This window comes from Pristiophorus japonicus, chromosome 1, assembly GCF_044704955.1.
Source record: "Pristiophorus japonicus isolate sPriJap1 chromosome 1, sPriJap1.hap1, whole genome shotgun sequence".
NCBI classification, from domain to species: domain Eukaryota; kingdom Metazoa; phylum Chordata; class Chondrichthyes; family Pristiophoridae; genus Pristiophorus; species Pristiophorus japonicus.
Genome location: NC_091977.1, coordinates 101313283 through 101328803, shown reverse-complemented (window position 1 = coordinate 101328803; position 15521 = coordinate 101313283). Strand labels below are relative to the sequence as shown.

General features: G+C 49.9%; 1 protein-coding gene across 6 annotated transcripts in view; it reads left to right on the top strand.

The window, feature by feature from the left end:
• Positions 1-15521, top strand: part of ercc6l2 (excision repair cross-complementation group 6-like 2) — a 171352-nt gene that overhangs the window by 109571 nt on the left and 46260 nt on the right. For all 6 annotated transcript variants that reach the window (XM_070881961.1, XM_070881973.1, XM_070881966.1 and 3 more), the window contains 3 exons: positions 10011-10156; positions 10257-10352; positions 13514-13613. In XM_070881961.1, coding sequence (XP_070738062.1) covers positions 10011-10156; positions 10257-10352; positions 13514-13613 — 342 coding nt within the window. The remainder of the gene's footprint in view (positions 1-10010; positions 10157-10256; positions 10353-13513; positions 13614-15521) is intronic.

Here is a 15521-nt window from a genome sequence, read left to right as displayed (position 1 = left end):
AGGCATAGTTTCAGAATAAGGGGTTGCCCATTTAAAACTGAGATGAGGAGGAATTTCTTTTCTCAGAAGGTTGTAAATCTGTGGAATTCTCTGCCTCAGAGAGCTGTGGAGGCTGGGTCATTGAATATATTTAAGGTGGAGATCGACAGATTTTTAAGCGATAAGGGCGTGAAGGGTTATGGGGAGTGGGCAGGGAAGTGGAGCTGAGCCCAAGACCAGATCAGCCATGATCTTATTGAATGGCGAGGCAGGCTCGAGTGGCCATGTGGCCTACTCCTGCTCCTATTTCTTATGTAGCTTTTTATTTAATTAACTGAATTTAAATTCCTCAGCTGCCGTGGTAGGATTTGAACTTGCGTCTCTGGATTATTAGTCTGTGCCTCTGGATGACTAGTCCAGTATCATTACCACTATGCTACTGTTCACGTGTATCTCACACAACTTCTATAATTTATTGTCTTGTTAAACTATCGAATCCAGCCTGTGGTCAGTTAGTTTAATTTTGGTTGCTATCTTGAACAGACCATGTCAGTTTTTTGTTTCCCCACTGGAGCTATTGCGTCAATCCAGACTAAGAAAGGCTGTAACACACACTCATGCCTTGTCAGAAAATCTTGTAGAATTAATAATATTTGGAAGAGTCCATCAAAAGGACTAGTGTTATAAATGCTTTCTTCCCGAGTATATTAATTTTGAATATTACGAGGAACATCAAAATTGATATAAAATCTAAGCTTTGTCGCGCTGCATTTCAGACAGGAATGTTTATTACAGTTGGAAGGTGTAAGTTCACCGTGTCCCTCACAATTTCTGCACAGCTGAATTTCTACATAGGTTCTCCAGCTCGTCTGCTGTAACTTGGCAGAAGAACAACAGAAACGCCATTTTATTGGATTTTGCACCAAAGTTGCAATGGATAAACAGGAGAACCCTATTAAAATTCACACAGCCAATATTTTTAGCATAGAATTACATAGGATATATGGCACAGAAACAGGCCCAACCAGTCCATGCCGGCGTTTATGCTCCACTCGAGCCACCTCCCGTCTTTCCTCATCTAAATCTATCTGCAGAACCCTCTATTCCCTTCTCCCTCATATGTTTGTCCAGCCTCCCCTTAAATGCATCTATACTACTCCCTGTGATAGTGAGTTCCACATTCTCACCACTCTTTGGGTAAAGAATTTTCTGCTAAATTCCCTATTGGATTTCTTGGTGACTATCTTATATTAATGGCCTCTAGTTATGCTATTCCCCACAACTGGAAACATTCTCTCTCTATTCACTCTTATCAAGACCTTTCATAATTTTAAAGACCCCTCAGCCTTCTTTTTTCATCCTTTCCTGATATGTATACCCTCGCATTTCTGGTATCATCCTTGTAAATCTTCTCTGCACCCTCTCCAGTGCCTCTATATCCTTTTTATAATATGGCGACCAGAACTGTACGCAGTACTCTAAGCGTGGTCTAACCAAGGTTACAAAAAGGTTTAGCAGAACTTACTTACTTTTCAATTCCATACCTCGAGAAATAAACCCAAGTGCTTGGTTTGCCTTTTTTACGGTCTTACTAACCTGTGTCTCAACTTTTAGCAATTTGTGCCCCGTGATCCCTTTGTTCCTCTACCCCACCTAGACTCTCACCCACCAAGTAATATGTGACCTCCCTATTCTTCCTACCAAAATATAATACCTCGCATTTATCTGTGTTGAACTTCATTAGCCAATTATATGTCCATTCTGTAAGTTTATTAATGTCCTCCTGTAATTTTTTGGCATGGGTAAGTATTTTTTTAATTTATGACATCCACTTACACTGAACTTTTGCTTTAGTATTAAACACCTGTATTTGATTTATACCTTATAACAAATTTAGCTTTTACTGAGCAAAATGTAATAGTCAACGGGAAAGGTGATTTTTTTTTTTAAAGAGAGGGCGCAGGGCTTTTTGCCTTGTTTTTTAGTTCAAAGTAAAAGAAGTGGGTGCAGCTGTAAGTGCAAACCTAATGGGGATTTACATAGCAGTACCTCCAAATTCCCATCAGAAGCCATCATCATAGGCAGTCCCTCGAAATCGAGGAAGACTTGCTTCCACTCTAAAAGTGAGTTCTCAGGTGACTGAACAGTCCAATACGGGAATTACAGTCTCTGTCACAGGTGGGACAGATAGTTGTTGAAGGAAAGGGTGGGTGGGGAGTCTGGTTTGCTGCCTGCGCTTGATTTCTGCATGCTCTCGGCGACGAGACTTGAGGTGCTCAGCGCCCTCCCAGATGCACTTCTCCACTTAGGGCGGTCTTTGGCCAGGGACTCCCAGGTGTTGGTGGGAATGTTGCATTTTATCAAGGAGGCTTTGAGGGTGTCCTTGAAATGTTTCCTCTGCCCATCTTGGGCTCGCTTGCCGTGTAGGAGTTCCGAGTAGAGCGCTTGCTTTGGGAGTCTTGTGTCAGGCATGTGAACAATGTGGCCCGCCCAGCGGAGCTGGTTGAGTGTAGTCAGTGCTTCAATGCTGGGGATGTTGGCCTGATCGACGACGCTAACGTTGGTGCGTCTGTCCTCCCAGGGGATTTGCAGAATCTTGAGGAGACATCGTTGATGGTATTTCTCCAACGATTTGGGGTATCTACTGTTTATGGTCCACGTCTCTGAGCCATACAGGAGGGCAGGTATCACCGTGTAGACCATAAGCATGGTGGCAGATTTGAGGGCCTGATCTTCGAACAACTCTTTTCCTCAGGCAGCTGAAGGCTGCGCTGGTGCACTGGAGGCGGTGTTGAACCTCGTCGTCTATGTCTGCCCTTGCTGATAATAGGCTCCCGAGCTATGGAAAGTGGTCCACGCCGTGGATCTTGATGACTGGGGGGGGCAGTGCTGTGTGGCGGGATCAGGTTGGTGGAGGACCTTTGTCTTACGGATGTTTAATGTAAGCCCATGCTTTCGTACGCCTCAGTGAAGATGTTGACTATGACTTGGAGTTCAGTCTCTGAATGTGCGCAGACACAAGCGTCGTCCGTGTACTGTAGCTCGACGACAGAGGTTGGGACGGTCTTGGATCTGGCCTGGAGACGACGAAGGTTGAACAGGTTCCCACTGGTTCTGTAGTTTAGTTCCACTCCAGCGGAGAGCTTGTTGAGTGTGAGGTGGAGCATTGCAACGAAGAAGATCGAGAAGAGGGTTGGCGCGATGACGCAGCCCTGTTTGACCCCACTCCGGACGTGGATTGGGTCTGTGATGGTTCCGTTGGTAAGGACCATGGCTTGCATGTTGTCATGGAGCAGGCGAAGGATGGTGACAAACTTTTGAGGCCAGCCGAAATGGAGGATGTTCCGTAGTCCCTCGTGGTTGACAGTGTCAAAGCCTTTGTAAGGTCAAAGAAGGCCAAGGGTTGGTGTTGTTCGCTGCATTTTTCTTGCAGCTGTCGCGCCGTAAAAATCACGATCGTTGTACCCCATAGTGGACAAAATCCATACTGTGACTCTGGGAGGAGCTCCTCAACCACAGGTACAAGACAGTTGAGGAGGATTCTAGCGACAACTTTCCCAGTGGCTGATAACAGGGAGATTCCTCTGTAGTTGCCGCAGTCAGACTTGTCCCCTTTTTTAAAGATGGTCACGATTACTGCATCTCTGAGATCTCCCGGCATGCTCTCCTCCTTCCAGATGAGAGAGATGAGATCATGTATTCGTGCCAATAATGCCTCTCCGCCATACTTCAATGCTTCAGTGGGGACTCCATCCGCTCCCATTGCCTTGTTGTTCTTGAGCTGGCGTTACATTTTGCAGGGCTGGGGTTTTGCTGAGATGATGGCAGGTAGTATGCTGCGGGATGGAGTCGGGAATATTCGAGTCAAAGGCAGAGTCTCGGTTAAGGAGATCTTCGAAGTGCACCTTGCAGCGGGTCCTTGATGAGTGTCTCCCTGTTCTTGGCCAGCAGTGGGGTGGGACCTTGGGTGCTTGGGCCGTAGATGGCCTTGACTGCGGTAAAAAATCCTCGCACATCATGGCTGTTGACCAGCTGCTGAATCTCCTGTGCTTTCTCCACCCACCATTTATTCTTTAGATCGCGGGTTTTTTGTTGGACCTCGGCCTTAAGCTGTCTGTAATGTTGCTTTGCTGCTCCCGAATTGGGTTGTTGTTTTAGGTTCAGAAATGCCCTGCGCTTGCGATTTATTAGCTCTTGGATCTCCTGGTCATTCTCATCAAACCAGTCCTGGTGTTTCCTGGTTGAGTGATCCAGCGTCTCTTCGCAGGCACTGGTTATAGTGGCCTGGAGGGCAGACCAAGCGCTGTGGACATTCTGCGTCTCGGGGTCATCAAGGGTCGCCAGGTCTCTGGCTGTATAGGGCTCTCTTAGCTGGGTCTTTGAGTGCCCCGGCATTGACTTTTTTACGGCACTGCTTCTGCTACCATTGCTGCTTTGGGGATATGTTGATGATGATGGAACGGATTAGGTGGTGGTCCTTCCAGCAGTCGTCAGCGGGTAATGCACACATCCTTGCGAACTCTGGCTCGAACGATGACATAGTCGAGTAGGTGCCAGTGTTTGGAGCGAGGGTGTTGCTACGGTGACTTGTATTTGTCCCTCTAGCGGAATAAGGTGTGAGTGATGACAAGGTCGTGCTCTAGGCATTTTGTCAGGAGCAGGGTACCGCTGGAATTAGCTTTCCCGACCCCCTCTCTGCCGATCACGCCTCCCCAGAGGGCTGTGTCCTTGCCGATCCTGGCGTTGACATCGCCGAGGAGGATCAGTTTGTTGTCGTAAAAACCTCTTTGGTCTCATCTGTTGCATCGAGTGTTGGGGCGTAAGCACTGATGGTTGGCGCATTGGATCCGGGATAGGGTGAGTCGGAGAGGTATGAGATGTTCGCTAATCCCGCAGGGGGAGTCTCTGATGCGGTCGACCAGCTCGTTTTTGATAGTGAAACCGACTCTGTGTAAGTGGCATTCTTCCTCTGGTTTGCCTTTCCAGAAGAAGGTGTAACCTCCACCTTGTTCCTTGAGCTGGCCTTCCCCTGTCCGCTGGGTCTCGCTTAGGGCGGCGATGTCGACATCAAAGCGTCTTAAGTTCCCGGGCAACTATGGTGGTGCGGCATTCCGGCCTGTCGCTGTTGGAGTTGTTCATGAGGGTCCTGACGTTCCAGTCCCGAAATTCATATTGAAGTGGGTAAGATGCCTGTGTGTGAGTTCTTTTAACGTGAGGTGGCCGTTGCACACCGGCTATCACACGGGCTTAGCTGAGCAAGGTCTTGGTCCAGTGGCAAGAGGGTCCAAGACGACTGGAGAACAGGCACTGCTGTATGAGTCTAATTATCTACGGCGAGATGTGGGCCGTAAGCTCGGTGCTGAGCAGCGCCCTTCGGTGAGATGGTAAGTGATCCGAGGCTTGGCTGGGGGCAGGCATTTGGAAGGTCAGAGGTCCATTTTGTGGAAGGAAGAGAGGTCAGAGTGACCACAGCCATTGTGCTCACTACGTGCAGGAGCAGGTGAGGCCAGGTCGCCGCTGGGGAAAGGGAGGCCAGGTCGCCGCTGGATGAGGAAAGGCCGGGTCGTCGCTGGGGAAAGGCCAGGTCGCCGCTGGAGGAGGAGAGGCCGGGTCACCGGTGGGGGAGGAGAGGCCGGGTCACCACTGGGGGAGGAGAGGCTGGGTCACCACTGGGGGAGGAGAGGCCGGGTCACCACTGGGGGAGGAGAGGCCGGGTCACCGGTGGGGGAGGAGAGGCCGGGTCGTCGCTGGGGAAAGGCCAGGTCGCCGCTGGAGGAGGAGAGGCCGGGTCACCACTGGGGGAGGAGAGGCCGGGTCACCACTGGGGGAGGAGAGGCCGGGTCACCACTGGAGGAGGAGAGGCCGGGTCGCCGGTGGGGGAGGAGAGGCCGGGTCACCACTGGGGGAGGAGAGGCTGGGTCACCGGTGGGGGAGGAGAGGCCGGGTCGTCGCTGGGGAAAGGCCAGGTCGCCGCTGGAGGAGGAGAGGCCGGGTCACCACTGGGGGAGGAGAGGCCGGGTCACCACTGGGGGAGGAGAGGCCGGGTCACCACTGGAGGAGGAGAGGCCGGGTCACCGGTGGGGGAGGAGAGGCCGGGTCACCGGTGGGGGAGGAGAGGCCGGGTCGTCGCTGGGGGAGGAGAGGCCGGGTCGCCGCTGGGGGAGGAGAGGCCGGGCACTGCTGGGGGAGGAGAGGCCGGGTCACCACTGGAGGAGGAGAGGCTGGGTCACCACTGGGGGAGGAGAGGCCGGGTCACCACTGGAGGAGGAGAGACCGGGTCACTGCTGGAGGAGGAGAGGCCAGGTCACCACTGGGGGAGGAGAGGCCGGGTCACCGCTGGAGGAGGAGAGGCCGGGTCACCACTGGGGGAGGAGAGGCCGGGTCACCGGTAGGGGAGGAGAGGCCGGGTCGTCGCTGGAGGAGGAGAGGCCGGGTCGTCGCTGGAGGAGGAGAGGCCGGGTCATCGCTGGAGGAGGAGAGGTCGGGTCACCACTGAGGGAGAAGAGGCCGGGTCACCGGTGGGGGAGGAGAGGCCGGGTCACTGCTGGGGGAGGAGAGGCCGGGTCACCACTGGAGGAGGAGAGGCCGGGTCACCACTGGAGGAGGAGAGGCCGGGTCACCGCTGGAGGAGGAGAGGCCGGGTCACTACTGAGGGAGGAGAGGCCGGGTCACCTTTGGGGGAGGAGAGGCTGGGTCACCACTGAGGGAGGAGAGGCCGGGTCACCACTGAGGGAGGAGAGGCCTGGTCACCACTGAGGGAGGAGAGGCCGGGTCACCTCTGAGGGAGGAGAGGCCGGGTCACCGGTGGGGGAGGAGAGGCCGGGTCACCACTGAGGGAGGAGAGGCCGGGTCACCTTTGGGGGAGGAGAGGCCGGGTCACCGGTGGGGGAGGAGAGGCCGGGTCGTCGCTGGAGGAGGAGAGGCCGGGTCACCGGTGGGGGAGGAGAGGCCGGGTCACCGGTGGATGAAGGGAGACCTGGTCGTCGCTGATGGGTGGAGGCCCGGAGGGAAGGCTCGCGCGTGAGGTCGACCCAAACCTGTTTTGGAAGCTGGTCAAAGGCTCACCACCGTTGAGATCGCCGGGGGTCGCATGGAGCAGCTGAGTCGTCCGTGGGGAGCAAGAAGTGAGGGTCCAGGTGGAAGGACTTGGCAGTGAGGAGGTCAGCCTGGCAGGTGGGGGATGGGCAGTGGGCCCTTGCAGCACAGTTTAAGGGGTAGGTAGAGTACTTTGAGGGTCGGAGTTAGGACCAGAGGGGGCTTAGACATTGGGGGCGCGGGGGGGTTGCCGTGCAGAGTTAAGGGAGAGAGAGGTGGAAGATAGTCAGATGAGGGCTCGTTTGGGGAGAATTCCCAAGGGAGCTGCTATCCCACCTGCCATTCTGGAGTAGCGCCATCAGAAGTAGCACGATATGAAGCTGGGCAATTTGGCATAATTTGAAGAATTTACATTCGGATTTTGAGATTGGATTTTCTGGTGAGTCCCATAATTGCCATTGTAAATGTGGCTTTAGTGACAAATTACAGCGAACAATTCTTAAAAGTTCTGATTTGGGATGTTGCATTATATACACTTGATAGTTTTAATATAAAACTAAATTGGGGATTTATCTCTATAGTAAAAACTCTATTCAGCAATATAATGCAATTTCCACTTTTTTTGTACTTGTTAATGAACTCTTGCCTGAGAATTCATAAAATGTAAATGCCGAATATTGCATCAAATTTGGTCAGTCAAAATTGCCATTCCTTTCCAGTGTTGTGAGAACATATTTTTTGCAAAAAAGTAGTTATACTTCAGGAACAGATTGTTTAGAAATTGTTGGGTGAATTACCAGAGAATTGCTCGCAAGAGCAAGTGTTTGTAAGGGAGAGCATTGTGGGGGAGAAAAACATACTTTTTAAAATGAAAAAAATGACAATAACTGTCTGCTTTTTTAAACATGAATTTATTTTAGCCATGTGGCCATCCAATCATCTTTTTGTTTTTTTTAATGATTCAATCTGTTATACTTCTCAAAAGCAAAGTTATTTTTTAAAGAGGTAGTTTATACTTCCTGAGTATTTATTTCAGCCACTTCAGATAATACGTAGACAGTCAAGCTTCCAATATTTATATTTTTATTGCATTTCATAGCCATCAAAGCCAACAAGCTTTCAATCTGCAGGTTAAAATCCTGTCTTACGTAGGAGTTTTACACAAATCTACTACATATAATCTACAGCATAGAAACAGGCCATTCAGCCCAACTGGTCTGTGCCGATGCTTATACCCCACACAACCCCCCACCACTCTCATTATCTCATCCCACCCTGCCCTCGTATTCCTCTATTCTCTTCTCTCGTATGCATCAAGCCGCCTTTTCAATGCATCAGTGCTATCTGCTTCAACCACTCCATGTGGCAGTGGGTTCGACATTCTCACCACTCTATAAAAAACATTCCTCCTAAATTCTTTATTTGATCGGTTCGTGGATAACTTATATTTTTGCCCTCTTGTTCTGGACTCACCCACAAGTGAAAAAAGTTTCTCCACATCTACCCTATCAAAGCCCTTCCCTGTCATTAATTCTCAGTCTTTATATCCCCAGTTATAAATTGACAACTAGTCCCTGCAAAGTGATCCTGGTTTACAAATCAGTCCATGCCCCAACGTGATTTATAGATTAAGTAAAATACAAGCTTTACAAAGCAATTTGCTTGGTTGTGGCAAGCTTCAGAGCTGATATTATATTCATCATAAGGATTTCAGCTCTGGAAAGTTTCTTGTTTATTCTTTTAACATTGTGGTTGCATTTTTTATTTTATTTTAAGGTTTGCCGCATTCTCTGTGATTCCATTTCTTCAATTACCCATTTTAACTGATCCCAATACAGGTATCACATGATTTACTACAAAAAAAAACACTCACCCTTCCCTGGTGTCTGAAATTGTCCCATTCTTACTCCGGGCATGTCTGATGATATTTTGCAAATGGCTCACATCAAGGAGAAAGTATAAACTTTAAAACATATCTGAATCAATTATTTTCTCATTTGTGGTTTTTGCATATGTAGCATATTGAAGAGTAAGTGTATTGATTACATGTATTTCTTTTCTTTTTCTGATCATGTTTTCATGCATAATGTAGACAGATAAATGTGATTTTATTTATTATTTTGAACCTCGATCCATCCCTGAATGTCAGTGAGAGATTGCTTCAGTCGTATCCATATCAAAACAGCCATATGGGTGCATATAAAAACAGAAGTAAGAGATGGAGAAAGGATTATTCAACCAATTAAATCTCATCCCTTAAGTACATGAACTCATCCATCATTGTAGCCAATTGTATTCTGAATATTCCCAGTTTTGTACTTTTTACTATCTTGCATGGTAGATTATTGCACAAATGTTTCACTTTTTCTAATATATATTTCCCTGATTGCTAATTTTTTTAAAGCGTTGATGTTATTGTAAAGCAATGTTTAAAGCAGTGAGTTTTGACAAATGAAGGTAAATTTATCTCCTTGAGTCTCTACGTTTTTTCTTTAATATCTGCTCTAAATCTTGCTCTGCTGTTTCGAGGGAGCAGCACTATACGGGCCTCCTGCTGCCACTCACCCTTGTTTACTTTTCCATCAGATACAGGGCGAAAATAGCTTATAAATCTTTGAGCAAGTCCCAAGATTCATAAAGAAAATGAGTCTCTGCCTCTAGCAGAACAATGAGTCAAGCCACTTACCTTCCAGAGTGCAGCTCAAGGCAGGAGAGTGGGTGTTTACTGCCGATTGCATTTAAAATACGAAAGCAGCTTTTGAAAAGACAACTTAATTCAATATGGAGGGAGAAATACAAAAACTTTAATTCCATCTCAACTAAAATTTACATTGCGGCACTATAAATCCAATATGTTTGAAAAGAAGCATTTAATTCTGTACCCGGTTTAAAGTAAGGCAGTGGAGAGATGCTTCACTGTCTAAACAGGAAGTGGGCAATGTGCAGAACTGACTGAGCTTGCTTCATGTTTGCGTAAAATGTTTGTGTTCCATCAGCTTTTGGATGTGCTGGAGAGATACTGCATGGCAACCGGGTTGGATTACCGACGACTTGATGGGAAAACCAAGACGGAGGAAAGGGTTAGGATAGTGAAGGAATTCAACAGCACACCAAACATCAACATTTGCTTGGTGTCCACAATGTAAGCTGTGTAGAATTTGAAGATTGTGAAATCATTTCAGTTAATTTTTCTTTAAAAAAGGTAAATTACTGTATCTACATCTGTTTTTGTTTCATCACAGGGCTGGTGGGTTAGGACTAAATTTTGTTGGAGCAAATATTGTTGTGCTGTTTGACCCCACATGGAATCCAGCTAATGATCTGCAAGCTATTGACAGGTATGTGATCAAATTATTTGTGCCTTTTTTGAGGTCTTCCTATATTTTCCTAAGGGCCATGCTGCTCCCAGACTTCCTAAAGCTTGCATTCTGCCAGCTACTTGTGGCCATGTAACTGTGGCCACAATGACAACTCTTCATCTGGTTTCCCTACCTGTGTGGACAAGCTGACTTATTCCAGGCAGCAACAACCAACCATGGGGCCTTGACGACTAAAAGTAAAATTCTTAATACAGGTGCAGCGTCCAAAATCTGGAGTTCTGGAATGTTCCGGACTCTGGACCGATTGGTGGCAGGGTCATCCGGAATCCGTAAAATGTTCCGGAATCCGGACCCTGCCGACCTCGAGGTCCCACCGTTGCCTGACCTCGGGTCTTGCCTTACCGCTACTCGCCACGCCGCTGCTGCCCATACCTCGGGTCCTCCTCTCCTGCCTGCCCGAACACCTCCTCCTCGGTGGGGCCCGCCCGAATAAATCCTCGGCGGCGGGCCCTCCCGAACACCTCCCTGGCAGCAGGGTCCGCCCGAACACCTCCTCCGCGACGGGGCCCGCCCAAACACCTCCTCGGTGGGGCCCGACCGTACACCTTCTCCGCGGTGGGGCCCGCCCGAACACCTCCTTGATGGGGCCCGCCCAAACACCTCCTCCTTGGTGGGGCCCGCCCGAACACCACCTCCTCGGTGGGACCTGCCCGAACACCTCCTCCTCGGTGGGGCCCGCCCGAACACCTCCTCCTCGGTGGGGCCCGCCCGAACACCTCCTCCTCGGTGGGGCCCGACCGAACACCTCCTCCTCGGTGGGGCCCGACCGAACACCTCCTCCTCGGTGGGGCCCGCCCGAACACCTCCTCCTCGGTGGGGCCCGCCCGAACACCTCATCCTCGGTGGGGCCCGCCCGAACACCTCCTCCTCGGTGGGGCCCGACCGAACACCTCATCCTCGGTGGGGCCCGACCGAACACCTCCTCCTCGGTGGGGCCCGCCCGAACACCTCCTTGGTGGGGCCCGCCCAAACACCTCCTCCTCGGTGGGGCCCGCCCGAACGCCTTGGCGGGGCCCGCCCAAACACCTCCTCCTCGGTGGGGCCCGACCGAACACCTCCTCCTCGGCGGGGCCCGCCCGAACACCTCCTCCTCGGCGGGGCCCGCCCGAACACCTCCTCCTCGGCGGGGCCCGCCCAAACACCTCCTCCTCGGTGGGGCCCGACCGAACACCTCCTCCTCGGCGGGGCCCGCCCGAACACCTCCTTGGTGGGGCCCGCCCGAACACCTCCTCCTCGGTGGGGCCCGCCCGAACACCTCCTCCTCGGTGGGACCCGCCCGAACACCTCCTCCTTGGCTGGGCCTGACCGAACACCTCCTCCTCGGTGGGGCCCGCCCGAACACCTCCTCCTCGGTGGGGCCCGCCCGAACACCTCCTCCTCGGTGGGACCCGCCCGAACACCTCCTCCTTGGCTGGGCCCGACCGAACACCTCCTCCTCGGTGAGGCCCGCTCGAACACCTCCTCCTTGGCAGGGCCCGCCCGATCAGCTCCTCCTCAGCAGCAGGGCCCACCCGATCAGCTCCTTTGCGGCGGGGCCCGCCTGAACAGCTCCCCGGTGAGCCCCCCCCCCCCCCCCCACTCTAATGTTCCAAAATCCAGAAATACCCGAACCTGGGCTCGGGTGTTTCCGGATTCGTGATGTCAGAAAGATGATCCAAAGTCCAGACAAACGTGAAATACGGAATTGTTTCGGTCCCGAGGGTTCTGGATTCTGGATGCTGCACCTGTAGTCTATAAATGAAATTGCCTTAGTCCAATAGTTTAATAAACATTTCCATGTGAGGGAACGCCCCCCCCTCCCGGCCCCCCGCCCCTGCAAATATTAACACGTTCCCATGGAGCCCCATCTTCACTTTCAAAATATAGCATTAGCTATTCAAAGAAAAACAGTGGTGCATACAGACTCGCGAGGCCTCGCAAAAGTCGGTTTCCGGGCCGCAATGTGCATGTGCCGAAAACCGGCTTCTCTGATTTGTCAAGATTTCTCCATACAGATCCTCTGCATCCCCGGGAGAAGGGCATCTGCGCGGCTATTTGCCCAACTCATGCCCAACAATTGTCCTTCAAACTTTTACGCTTGGCAAAAGCAGGTGCAAGTAATATTTTTAAAACAATTAAAAATTAAATTCCAACACTCATTTTTATATTAAAAACCCTGTCCATTAAGATAAGTTTATTTTTAACCCTATTAAAACATATTTTTAAAAATTCCCCAAAATATATATTTGTTCTAAAACATTTAATTACATTTAAATTCAATTAATTTTAAATATGTGAGGTGTTTTATTTATTTATTATGCTGTGTTTCGGTGTTTTAGGTGGTTTTCTCATTGATAGTAATGAGAACTCGTACAAACAGAGTTCCCATTTTTATCAATGAGAAAACTGCATAGTCCAGGCCCACGTGACTGAAGCATGCATGTACATACATTAAAGACATCTCTCTGTGCACTGCGCAGCGAATCTAGGCCTCCGACCGGAATCCTACGTTCCCCCAAGACCACCAGGACTTTCGTAGATTTTTTGGGGGTCGGAGGCGTTCATACGAAGGAAGCCTCCGACCGCAATTTTCCTCCCACTGTTTTTGTTGCAGAAAATTCAGAAATCTCATGATTTCAAAGACTCCCTAGACCCCCTAGAGTACAGGGACAGCAGATTGAAAATTCTAGGGATCGATTTTAATCCGCTGTGCCCGACTAGGCTGTCGCGCACTTAAAATCACTCTTGATAGCTTGCCGCTTTATTCCTGCCCGCTGCTATCTTAATTAGGTCCTTTATTTAGGAGGCCGAGGTGCTTGCCTCAGGCTGGAGCCTCATGAATACATGCGAATCAGGACCCTAGGAACCGGCAACTCTGCAGGGTGTTCGTTGTGACTGCCCGGCTCAGTGAAATGTGGTCTGCAGGAGGAAGCCCCTCTGCTGCTCCGACCCCCTTCCATCCCATGAAACTCCCACCACTATCTACCTGAGTGGCAACAGGCAGTCGCCAAGCTGCCCTGCTTCCTTTTTCTGCCTAATTCAGGTGGGCAGCTGGCCAGTGAGATGTAAATAAGGCCCAGGAGTTAAAAGAGCCTAGGCTTTAAATTGATGATGATACATTTGTCCCTTCCTCACTGCAGAGCTTATCGCATTGGACAATGCAGAGATGTTAAAGTGTTCCGACTGATTTCATTGGGTACAGTTGAGGAAATCATGTATCTGCGCCAACTTTATAAGCAGGTGAGCTATTCATAGTACTCAGTATTTCTCAACTTTTCATCTACTTCTAATTGTAATAATAATTTGTTCTTTTTGAGTCTTTTCTAAGCCGGTCTTTTTAAATTGTAGATCAGGTGGGTATACTTGTCCCTTAGATGCTCTAAGGATATAAAAATGTACCAAGATGAGCCCTGATAATCCTGTGAAGGTGAATCCTCTCTGTTGGATTTATTGTGAAATTTAAAAGTTTTTCAATATTTTAGTTTTTTTTAAGCAATACCATCTTCACACTATTAAAACCATTACTCTCTCTCACCCTGGCCGTTCCCCCGGTATGTCCCTCATCGCTCCCTCAAATCCAAGAGGCACAGACTTGAAGGGATGTGGTGGACAGCTGGTTTAGCCATTCACCGCCAGATCTAGCTGGACCACATAAAGCACTATTGGGGTCCTACTCCTGTCTGCCAAAACTGCTCACTATTCCAGGATCATTCTAGGATGCAAAGATAACACCGGGTTACTATTCTCTACTGCTTCTTAAACCCCTCTCCCCTGTCTCCACCACACTCACCTCCAACAAAAAGTGTGAGGAGCTCATGGACAATCCAATCAGCTGCCTCTGCGAGTTCCCTTCCTTCCCCTAGCCCACCGGGCCAAACTTCCTCTGAGGTTCCCCCCTGCCCTAGCCCACATCTTTCCCCAGTTTCTCTCTGTTCTCCCCTCATGACCTCTCCAGGCTCTCCTCATCTTGTCCATGAGACCCACTTCCTGCTCCTTTCACCCTATTCCCACGAAACCGCTGACCACCCAACTTCCTTTTCTGGCTCCCATGTTAGCCGATGTTGTTAACGGTTCTCTCTCCTCAGGTACTGTCCCCCTCTTGTTCAATCGTGCAAATCATGTGATATCTTCTGTATGACCTCACAAACACACAGGCTCTAAGATGGCTGATAACTTCAGGAACCTGTCAGGTGACCTGTTCCTTCTTTATTGTTGTAAACAGCAATGGCTGCATTACCATAGGGTGGAGCTATATATAGATATTACAATCACCCCTCTCCCCAATAAACCAACCTTTATCCCTACTGTGCTTGCTAGCTGCCGCCCCATCGCCAATCTTCCTTTCCTCTCTAAAGTCCTTGAATGTGTGCCCATATTTCCCGGAACTCCATGTTTGAATCCCTTCAATCTGGTTTCCGCCACTGCCATAGTACTGATACGGCTTTCATCAAAGTCATAAATTACATCCTTTGTGACTGTGACAAAGGTAACCTATCCCTCCTTGTCCTCCTCGACCTGTCTGCAGCCTTTGACACGGTTGACCACTCCATCCTCCTCCAACACCTCTCCACCATCGGCCAGTTGGGTGAGACTGGTTCCATTCTTATCGCTCCCGCATCGTTACCTCTGGTGTCCCCCAAGGATCTATCCTTGGCCCCCTCCTATTTCTCATCTATATGATGCCCTTTGGCTATGTCATCCGAAAACACGGAATCAGTTTCCGCATGTACACTGACGACACCCAGCTCTACCTCTCCACTACTTCTTACGACCCCTCCATGGTCTCTAAATTGTCAGACTGCTTGTCCGGCATCTAGTACTGGATGAGCAGAAATATTCTCCAATTAAATATTGGGAGGACCGAAGCCATTGTCTTTGGTCCCCGCCACAAACTGCCTTCCCTAACCACTAACTCCAACCCTCTCACAACAAGCAGTGGGAGGTCAGACCCCAGATAAAAGGACGCAAAATTGGGAGGAGCAGCACAACAAGCGGCTAGCCAGAACAGCACCAACTGACCTGGGAGGACGAGAAGTAAAAAGATTCAAAGGGTGACATAACAGGAAAGCAGGGAAGTGATTGGTTGGTGCGTATTTCTCTCTTCCTTGGGCATTAGTTTAAATTAAGAACCGGGATTAAAAACTAAAC